A 10,451-nucleotide genomic window follows, 5' to 3' on the forward strand; every position below is an offset into this window, starting at 1 on the left:
AACTGACTGTGCGACTGTCTGTCTGTCTGACTGTCTGACTGTCTGTTAGTCGGTCGCCCCAAAAGCGCTTTAAATAAACAAACTAATAGCTGAAATCACGAAGCAATAGAGCCAAAGGCAATATCCGAGCGGGACAGCGATAAGGATGTGCGAGCGAGAGGCAGCTATCTATATGGGTCTATGGGTGTACGGGCTGTCTTCAGCAGGTCTATGGCAACCGCGCCAACAATTGCCATATGTATAACCCGAATAAACAAACTAATAAAACATGCCCATGCCCCGAAGACAACAATCGCAAAAAATACCTCAAAAGACCGAAGCAGAAGGACAAGAGCAGCAGCAGCAGCAGCAGACCAGGTGCTCCACAGCGCAGCAGCAGCAGCAGGAGCAAGTGGAGGAGCCAATCGAATCGAATTGTAATTGAAATCGAAACTGAAACCGAAAAAATTAGATAACTTCCGAGCAGGCAGAAAAAAAAAACAAAACACTTTCAGTTCCGGGTAAGTGTGGCACAGTCTGGCTTAAATTTCCATTTAAATGGGATGTACTACGGCAGAATAAAGGATTCCTGCTCCAGCTGTTAGCCATGTCCGTGGATGTGGTGCCGCATCGATTATGAAACTCAAAGGTGGAAGCCCAACGCACGGCAACGGGCCAGGCGCAGGCGGCAACGATTGCCCGGCGTCGCACGCTCATGTCCATGGCAAAATGTCGCGGCAAATCCATGCTAAACGATGAGCAGCCCGAGCCACAGCAACAGCAACAACAGCAACAGCAACAACAACTGCAACAACCGCAACAAAACTATTTACCTCAAACATCTTTGCTGAAAATCGAACCGTTTGTTCCTAGTTTTAATCAACGTCTGCGCCGGCGTCCTATTGGTCGCTCCCACAGCACCCTCAGCCACCATGTTATACAGAAGCGCGTCCAAGTCGCCGTCCAGCCTCCGACGGAACTGCTCGTCGGGCAGCAGCAGCAGCAGCTGCGGCGCAGCTATGCTCCTGCCCAGCATCGGCTGCAGCGCGGCACCGTCACCCGGCAGCGCTCCAAGTCCACCTCCTCGTCGGCGGCCTCGAACAGTTGTCGGCCGGCGACATCAGCTGCCGCCGCCGTCGCCTCCGCTGGATCTGCTGCTGCTGTTGGTGCTGTTGTCGCCGCCGCCACGCCCCACACGCTGGTGGGCAGCACGGGCGGCACTTTGGTCAGCGGCGCGATTGTGACGCCGCAGCCGAATGGAATTTGTCGCATCCAGCGTCTGGCCAAGGAGCGGGAGGAGCTGCCCGATCGCATCAACTACGATCGTCGGGGTCTAACTGCCATACCCATATTCGAGCAGGAGCCGAATCTGCGACTGCTCTCGCTGCAGCACAATCTGATCAACACCTTTCACATACCCAAGGAGCTGCCAGTGGCACAGCCTGCTCCACAGCCTACGCCGCGCGAGCAGAGCCAGCAGATCAACCAGAGTAAGTTAACAGTCAGTCAAGCAGTCAATCAGTCTATCTTTCAATCAGTCAGAGAGCTACTCGTCGGTTTAATCAGTCCATCTATCTGTCAATCAATCTCTCAATCAGTCACTGATTTAATCAGTAAGTCAATCAGTCGGTCTTTCAATCGGTCAATCAGTCAGTTGGTTAGTCAGTAAATCCGTCAGTCAGTCTCTGAGTTAATAGTAAGTCAGTCAAGCAGTCAATCAGTCAGTCGTTCAGTCAGTTAGACAGTTACTCAGTCAACCAATCAATCAGTCAATTACTCAGTCTTTCCGTCAATCATTCAATCAATCATTCAGCCAGTCGGTCCGTCAATCACACAAAAAGTCCCTCATTAGACCAGTCCGCATTCTGCAATCCATCAGTCATTGAGATAATCAATCAAATAGTAATTTAATCGATCAATCAGTCAGACAGCTATTCAGTATTCTTCGTCAATTCAGTAAGTCAAGCAATCAATCAGTCAGTTACTCAGTCAGTTACCCAGTTTATCCGTCAATCATTCAATTAAGCATTAAGGCAGTCGGTCTGTCACAAAAAGTCACTCATTCAATCAGTCCGTCAATCTGTCAATCAACCACTCAACCAGTCATTCTGTTAATCAGAAAGTCAATGAGTCAGTCATTCAATCGGTCAGTCACACAGTTACTCAGAAAATCCATCAATTCAGTCTGTCAAGCAATCAATCAGTCAGTTACTCAGTCAGTTACCCATTTTATCCGTCAACCATTCAATCAATCATTCAGTCAGTCGGTCCGTCAGTCATACAAGAACTCACTCATTCAATCAGTCCGTCAATCTGTCAATCAATCAGATGATCGGTCATGCAGTTAATCGATCAATCAGTCCAGCAGTTAATCAATCAATCGGTTAGTCAGTCACTTAGTAACTCAGTCAGTTAGTCAATCACTCATTCAGTGAATCAATCTGCCCATCAATAATTAGTCAATTAATTATTCAGTCAATCAGTCAGTCAATCAATCAGATAGTGAGTCATTCAGTCATGCAGTCCATCGATCAATCAGTCAAGCAGTCAATCAATGAATTAGTCAGTCACTTTTATAGATAGATTGAGTACCCTAATTTTCTCCAAGTGTATGTGAAGCCAACTTGACTAATTCCCGTTTATCCTTAGATGTATGCAACAAGGCCACGCCGGAGCCGCGTTCCGGACTGCGTGGACATCCGACATATTCGCGTCTGACGCGCACCATGAGCCACGTGAGCAACGGGCGTTTGGCCTCGCCCAACTCCGGCAGCCCCTGCTCGGGCAGCCCGCTGACCGCCCAGGCGGTGGCCATCAATGGCGGCACCGCATATCGCTCGAAGCTGACGAAGCGAGGCTTCAATTATGCCCAGGCACAGCTGACGCCGCCGCCGGCGCTGCGGCTGCGCCACGGCCTGGAGAAGTCGAAGAGCTTTGTGTCCAACAGCCTGCAGCAGCAGCTGATGCAGCGGCGGCAGCTGCTCCGGGCGCAGGCCGGACTCCAGGCGGCTGCGGGGCGAACTCCCGAGCAGCAGCAGCTGCAGCAGAGCTGCGACGAGGGCAGCGTACAGTCAGGAGGCGGAGCAGGAGCTGGGGAGGAGGCGGAGGAGCTGCTCAGCAGCTGCTCGCAGCTGGAGCAGCTGAGCATCAAGAACAAACAGCTGAGCCTGAGCGCCTGCTACGGCAACATCTTCCATCAGTTGGTCTTCCTGGATCTCTACGACAATCAGATCGAACGCATCGCCAATCTGGATGGATTACCCGCGCTCTCCGTGCTGCTGCTGGGCAAGAATCGCATTACGGACATTGGCGGCCTGTCGTCGCTGAGAGCGACGCTGCGCGTCCTGGATCTGCACGGCAACAAGCTGACAAGCCTGGGCAGCCGGATCAGCTGCCTGCATCAGCTGAAGTCCCTCAATCTGGCCGGCAATCAAATACGGCAGATCAATCAGCAGGATTTCCACGGGCTGCGCTGCCTGCGCGAGCTGAACCTGAAGCGGAACAAGCTGCGACGCATCAATGGCTTCCAGCATCTGCTGGCGCTGGAGCGGCTCTGGCTGTGCCACAACGAGCTGCATCGCGTCGACGACATGGCGAGCATTGCGCGTGCCGTGCGCCTCCTGGAGGTGACCATCGAGAATAATCCCGTCTCGTTGGCGGGGGATTGTGTGTCGTTTCTGGTGTCGCATCTGCCGCTGCTGCAGTCGCTCAGCCAGATGCCCATCACGGAGCAGGTGCGTCGCGCCGCACTGGCCTGGCGCCAGCACAAGGAGCAGGCACTGGCCACGCACGGCAGCCGGCGCGAGGAGGTCATCTCGAATGCGCGCACCAACTGGGAGCTGTTGCGTTCGCAGCAAACGCTGGGCAGGCCCAAGGCAGGCAAGCTGACCAGCGAGCTGGCCAAGATCAATGAGTCCAACGAGGCGGCCGTCTCCGAGGAGCCGGAACAGATGCCTCAACAGCAGCCGAGGGATGAGCTTGCCGAGCTGCAGGCGCTGTTCAAGCTGCCGCTCATCGCTTCGAAGCCCAAGCTGGACGAGGAGGAGGATGCCTCGTCGACGGCCTCCAGTCTGGGACCCAATGTGGACTCCTGCTCCAGCTGCTACAGCACGGACAACGAGGAGGCCAACAAGTTGTCCCAACCACAGATCGACGAGAACTGCAACAAACTGGGAGCAGCTCCTCCTCCGTCTCCCACTGCTCCTCCTCCTGCTCCTCCGTCCGCCTCGTCCACGACGCCCGCTCTGACCCTGACGCCGCCCGCTTCCGGCACACCTGTGCCCGCTGCCACGCCCACACCAACACCACCGCCCACCACTGTGACGCTGCCCCTGCCAACCACGCCCGCCGCCAGCAGCGCCCGTCCCGGCAGCAGCAGCAGCGGCGGCGGCAAGCAACGCCTGCGCCAGACGACGCCCATCATGCAGCTGGGTCTGCAGGTGAACCGGGGCAATCCGGCAGGCTGCTCCAAGCGCTACATGACCGGCAGCCTGGTGCGCTCCCAGACCATCAGCAGCAGCAGCGGCGCCAGCAACAGCAGCAGCTCCAACAGCGCGGGACGCGCCAAGCAGAGCCACAACAATGTGCCCAATGTCGTCTCCCTGTTGCCGCCGCAGAGCAAGGCGGCAGCAGGAGCAGGAGCAGGAGCTGCTGCTCCTCCCCCTGCGCCAGCCACGCCCACGCCCACACCAGGCACTGGCATGACCGTGTCGAAGCCGAGCGCCGCGGAGCGTGAGCGAGAGCAGGGCGGAGATTATCTGATAGAGATCTGCGGCAGATACCTGAATATCTATGGGCAGGGCGCGCTGCGTTTCATCGACAAGCAATGGAATCCGGCGAAGGCGAACGATGTGCACACCCTCAACTTTAGCTACATCAACTTCAATAGCATTGTCTGCATGCTGGGCAGGATTAAGATACGCTTCCCCCATGCCGAGCACTTTGTGTTCCGCGAGACGAACATCAGCTCGCTCGGGCAGCTGAATGCGCTCGCGGAGCTGCAGGGTCTCAGCTCGCTGCTGATCGATGCCGAGGGCAATGCCATAACGGGCAAGCCGGACTGGCGCGCCTATGCCATCTACAGGCTGTCCCACTGGGGCCTCAAGCAGCTCAATGGCCAGGAGATCGGCGAGGCGGAGACGGAGCAGGCGAATGCCATGTACACGGGACTCTCGAATCTGGTGCTCTGGTCCATGCCCGATGGCATGCTGCAGCCGCTGCTGGCGCGGCTGCGCCTCGACGAGAGCTGCACGGCCAGCAAGCTGTCGCCCAAGGAATGGCTGCTGCGACCCGAAAACAAATCCCTGCGCCTGGTCGTCGGCAAGGAGGCGCTCCAATGGAAGAAGACAACGGCCACGACAACCGGCGTGGAGGGTGGACACATTGCGATGGCGCCCAGTGCCCGAGATCGGGGCAGGCAGCATTTCGCGCTGCTGCTGGAGAATACCTGCAATGCGGTCGAGAAGCTGCACAAGCTGGAGACGCTCTGGCCCAGCATGCTGATGGACATTGTGCGCAATACGCTGCTCGACTATGCCCAGCTGGATGTCTATCTGCGCAATCTGATGGCCGAGCTGATGAAGTGAAACGGAGCCGGCCAAGTGCCAGGCATGGGCCAATTTGCCACTGTGATTGAAGATCTAGAGACTCGGATACTCAATCGAACCGACAGACTCGAACCGACGTTCGATCTGCTCTGCGACATGTTCGAGTGCAACCTGTTCGACTGCAACCGAGATGTTCGAGCTTGGAGATCGATTGCCGCACCGAACATTTGTTCGAATATCCGAAAAGCAGGACTCTACTTCAGGCTTAATCCCACTAGAAGGAACTCCCAGTTGGAGCAGTGTTGGCTCGTGTCAGGTTTGTAGATGTTTTGTTTTAGACTTAAACGCTTTTAGTGGAGAATTGGCACCCAAAAAAAAACAGTTAACGTTATTCCTATGATCCTAGGCATTTACCTCCCCCCCCCAAATAACCCCAATGTAACCAATTCTTGTAAAGCAACAACCGTGCATATATAGTCCAATTTTTATATAAATTTAACATTAAACTTAAACAATAAATTACAAAGATAACAAAAAATAGTACACTTTGGTTTACCAAAGATATGAATACCCTTGCAGAATTACTATTGCTTAGTATTTCTGTACTCTACCTTCATATTCTAACGATTGTCCCTATGTTAGTTTAATATATAAGTAACATGGAGAAAAAACCCCAATCTTTGCCATCCGCAGATGGAATACCTTTGTAGAGATAGGTATTACACTTTTGCTGGGGTTTGGGGACAACTCTTACAAGGCAATTAATTTTAAAAAAAACTTAATTCATTCTTTGACAGATTATTCCTATATGATATAGAAGTTTGAAACAGGAAAACTTATAAATGCCGTGTTTAGTCGACATATCTAGATAAATAGTAAGATCTTAAATTTTAGACCGATCGTTCCTATGGCAGCTATATGATATAGTATTCTGATCAAGCCAACTCCAAAATATGAACTGCTCGCAGTAAAAAGTTGGACCAATGCAACATTTTATGACAATAGCTTTGGAAATTATCGACTAATTTTAATATAAACAGACAGACGGACACGGCTTTACGACTCAGCTGTTTAATACAGATCAGGAATAATATTTTATAATATATATTATAAAGGTCAGAAACATTTGTTGATATGCGTTAAACATTTCAGAAAATTATACTACTCTCTTTAAGAATTTAACAAGAAAGAACCGTTTTAATTGGGGCTGCCATAGATTGAATAGCCTATCAGATATATAACAAATTGTTCCTATATACTATAATAGTCCGACTCTTATAATATCTAGCTGTAGCTACATAAAGATGCTTTGGTTTGCTGATTTTAGTATACTTTGAAAGGAAACGAGAAAGAAGGGTCTGTTTCAGCCCGAGGGACGTATGCGAAGATTCTAACGATAGCTTTAAAACTGAGAGACTAGCTTGCATATAAATAGACAGACGGACGACTCGGCTGTTGATACTGATTAGGAATATATATACTTTATAGGGTCGGAGATGTTTCCTTCTAGGCGTTACACATTTGGGGAAAAAATTAGATTACCTCCTGCTAGGTTATAAAAATATATTTCATACAAAATCTGTGTTCTTTTGCCGACATTTCCCTTGGCAGCTAAATTATATAGTATTTCGATTGAGTCAATATACAAATTTAATGCTGCTTGCAACAAAAATATAAATGCTTTAAAGTTAAGATTTGTTTTTATAGAAGCAGACGGACAAATGTAAATAACTCTTATAGGGAATCAGACATAACTTTTAGCTCTTATTAGGAATTTATATACTTTATAGAATCGAAGTTGACTTTTCCCTTCACACCTAATTTATATTAACCTCTGCAAGAGTATATATAAAGTCGCCTCGGCTTACATAAAGGTCTCAAGCTTGACCTACTCAGCTTCGACTTAACTTCTTTAAGGAAATGCAATTTCCGTATAACAATAAACTAGGCTTCGCTTAACAATTAGTTGTGGCTTGGCTATTCGGCCTGCCGCTTGTCCGCATCGCTGCTGCTCGCCGGTTTCTGCGTCTTTGCCAGCTTGTCGACGTAGATGTTGAGTATGGCCTCGATGCCCGGGTAGAGCACAAAGTTGGTGGTGCGTATCTTCTTGTCAATCAGATACGAAGTGACCGAGTGCGTGTTGAAGGCAATGTCCATGGCATCGCTGTGGCTGACCTTGTCCAGCTGATGGCGCGCGACCTTAATGACGCAGTTCTCGTAGCCGTTGACTTTGATGCTCAGATCGAGCTGGTATGCGGCGTCCACGTCGGGCCAGCGCTGTGCCAGCACATCCTGCGTCCACTGCAGCTCCTCGCTGGCGGCATTCAGGCGACCCGGCGCCGCTACAAACTTGGACCACAGCTCGGAGGCAAAATGCGGCGCCATCGGCGCCAGCATGATGAGCTGTGCGGCCAAGGCGCGCTCAAACTGTTTGCCCTGCCGCTGAATATACTTGGGAGTACGCTGGAAGATGAAGATTATAAGGATACATAGTGGAGATAGCTGGTGGACTCACCCGCAGCGAATTGGTGAGACCCTGCATCTTGGAGATGGCGACGCTTAGCTGATGCGCATGGCGATAGTTGAAGGTGGCGCCTTTCACATAAAAGTTGCGTGCATCGAAGAGCTTGGCGTCCTCGGCCAAAAAGTCCTCGCTGCCCGTGTCCACCTGGTCCGTTGAGGGCTCCTCGCGTGCCGCACGGAACTCCTCCACGGTGAGCCACAAGCGCTTCTGCCAGTTAAGTATGCCCGGAAAAGCTGAAGCAGCAAACCAGACAAGATTAACTTTAGCCAGCTATAAGAAATGCTTACTCACTGGCGCTAGACCAATTGCGATGCGAAGTGGGCGCCATATCGGCCAGGATGATCAGGCGCGTCGTATCCGTGCCGTACTCGTCGAACATGTCGTCCGGCTCGACGCCATTCAGTTTCGACTTGGACATCTTTTCCCAGCTCATGACCACCGGCTCTTGGGTTGCCTTCAGCAGCGCCTGATTCTTTTTGGCATTTACAATCTCCACTTCCGGCTCACGGACGTAACGTCCGCTGCCCTTCACCCGATACGAGCGACCCATGACCATGCCCTGTACGAGCAGGCGGGAGAAGGGCTCCGTTGTGGGCGACAGGCCGCAGCTGTGCAGAAAGTGATTCATAAAGCGGGCGTAGTACAGATGCAGCACGGCGTGCTCCTTGCCGCCAATATACAGATCCACGGGCATGAAATGCTGCACCAGCGAGGCATCGAAGATCTCATTCGCATTGTGCGCGTCCAGATAGCGCAGATAGTACCAGGAGCTGTCCACAAATGTGTCCATGGTATCCGTTTCGCGTTGCGCCCGCGGCTCACCACATTTGGGGCATTCGCAGCGCAGCGCATCCTTGCCAGAATCGCGCGGCGGCAAAGTAACCGGCAGCTGCTGCTCCGGCACGGGCACAGCTCCACATTTGGGACAGTGCACAATGGGTATGGGCGTGCCCCAGTAGCGCTGGCGTGAGATGAGCCAATCCTGCAGCTTGGAGGAGACGCGATAGCCGCCCACATTAAGTCGACTGGCCGCCTGTAGCACCTCCTTGCGCAGCTGCTCCCAGTTGCCGGGATTGATGTGGGCCTCATCCTTACTAGAAATGCCGAAAGCCCGCCCGAGGCTGTCCCACAGCTCGCGATCCTCGGCACGGAAACTGGGCGCTGCCAAGTAAACATCACAGTGTGCAGGAAACGCGGCCTCGTCATTGAACACCACCGGGAGTATGGTGTGCGCAAAGGGATTCTCCACGCTGAGCTGGTCCGCATCGGGTAATTGCGATAGAAAGTGTTTGCTGCGGAGTACAAGGAATGCATGCGGATCCTTCAGATGCTCGGGATTGGCAGTCCAGACGCGCAGCAGATTCGAGGCGGAGGTGGGCAGCGTAAAGGCGTAACCATTGCACTCGCCAATCCAATGGCGCTGCAGATTAATGATATCGCGCCAGTCGCGCAGCCGCGGATCGTCCAGGCCGTCCAGCAGCTGTTTGGCAAATGCGGTCGTGCGTATGAACCATTGTTTGAGCAGTTTCTTTTCCACTTTGGCGCCGGAACGCCAGGAGCAGCCATTGGCGTCCACCTGCTCATCGGCCAACACAGTTTTATCAACGGGATCCCAGTTGACCAGCGCCTCGTTCTGGTAGGCTAGCCCGTGCTTGTGCAGCATGAGAAACAGTCTCTGCGTCCACTTGTAATACTGCGGACTGCTGGTGGACAGCTCGTGCGCCCAGTCAAAGGAGCAGCCCAAGCGCTCCAATTGTTGCTTCATTTGTGCAATATTCTGTTGTGTCCAATCGGCTGGCGCCACGCCGCGCTGGTTGGCCGCATTTTCCGCGGGCAGGCCAAACGAATCCCAGCCAATGGGCTGGAATACGTTCTTGCCGCACATGCGCTGGAAACGAGCGACTGCATCGCTGATCGTGTAGACGCGCACGTGGCCCATGTGCAGATTGCCCGAGGGATAGGGGAACATGGAGAGCACATAGTATTTGTTTGCGGCCTGCTTGGCATCGAAGTGCGCATTATTCGTATGTTCTTTCCAGTGCGTTTCGATGCGGTGTTTCACCTCGTGCGTCAGCTCCAATTGCTAAAAACAAAAACAAAATCTATTTATTTAGTGCCAACTTTTTTTTTACCGGCTTACCCCGCTGCCCGTGCAGCTCTGAGTCAACAGTCGCCGGCACCAGTTGAATTGAAATCCATGCAGAATGCGTTTGTGCCTCAGAGCTTGCATATTTTTTGTATTTTAACTGATAAAAGTTCACATAAACAGCAACTTGTTCAGTTTAGCAAGTATTAAATAACAAATCAAAATGCGATGTTTAGAGGCCACAGCTGTTCAATGACACAGCGCTGCCAGATATCTTGAACAAAGTTGTTGTAAATGCAAACATTTTGGCGGGAAG

The 10,451-nt window shown here is 52.2% G+C and overlaps 2 protein-coding genes across 2 annotated transcripts; one reads left to right on the forward strand and one right to left on the reverse strand.

Moving 5' to 3' along the window:
- The first annotated feature begins 574 nt into the window (after positions 1-574).
- Positions 575-6,053, forward strand: LOC135429096 (uncharacterized). Its single transcript, XM_064683285.1, has 2 exons — positions 575-1,469; positions 2,629-6,053. Exons 1-2 carry the CDS (start codon positions 695-697, stop codon positions 5,562-5,564), a joined length of 3,711 nt encoding a protein of 1,236 aa, XP_064539355.1. The 5' UTR covers positions 575-694; the 3' UTR covers positions 5,565-6,053.
- A 641-nt stretch (positions 6,054-6,694) lies between these two features.
- Positions 6,695-10,391, reverse strand: LeuRS-m (Leucyl-tRNA synthetase, mitochondrial). The gene is made up of 4 exons (XM_064683220.1): positions 10,190-10,391; positions 8,341-10,132; positions 8,041-8,282; positions 6,695-7,988 (listed from the first exon to the last, which is right to left on the reverse strand). Exons 1-4 carry the CDS (start codon positions 10,277-10,279, stop codon positions 7,503-7,505), a joined length of 2,610 nt encoding a protein of 869 aa, XP_064539290.1. The 5' UTR covers positions 10,280-10,391; the 3' UTR covers positions 6,695-7,502.
- Between the last annotated feature and the right edge of the window lie 60 nt (positions 10,392-10,451).

The sequence above is a fragment of the Drosophila montana genome, unplaced genomic scaffold, assembly GCF_035044405.1.
Source record: "Drosophila montana isolate Dmon_TW-CO22-7 unplaced genomic scaffold, ASM3504440v1 contig_2583_1, whole genome shotgun sequence".
NCBI classification, from domain to species: domain Eukaryota; kingdom Metazoa; phylum Arthropoda; class Insecta; order Diptera; family Drosophilidae; genus Drosophila; species Drosophila montana.

Coding starts and splice junctions, on each gene's coding strand:
- LOC135429096 (XM_064683285.1), top strand. CDS start 695: ATGTCCATGGCAAAATGTCGCGGCAAATCCATGCTAAACGATGAGCAG. Junction 1,470..2,628: donor GAGCCAGCAGATCAACCAGA/GTAAGTTAACAG, acceptor GTTTATCCTTAG/ATGTATGCAACAAGGCCACG.
- LeuRS-m (XM_064683220.1), bottom strand. CDS start 10,279: ATGCAAGCTCTGAGGCACAAACGCATTCTGCATGGATTTCAATTCAAC. Junction 10,133..10,189: donor AGAGCTGCACGGGCAGCGGG/GTAAGCCGGTAA, acceptor TTTTGTTTTTAG/CAATTGGAGCTGACGCACGA. Junction 7,989..8,040: donor GTCTCACCAATTCGCTGCGG/GTGAGTCCACCA, acceptor TTCATCTTCCAG/CGTACTCCCAAGTATATTCA.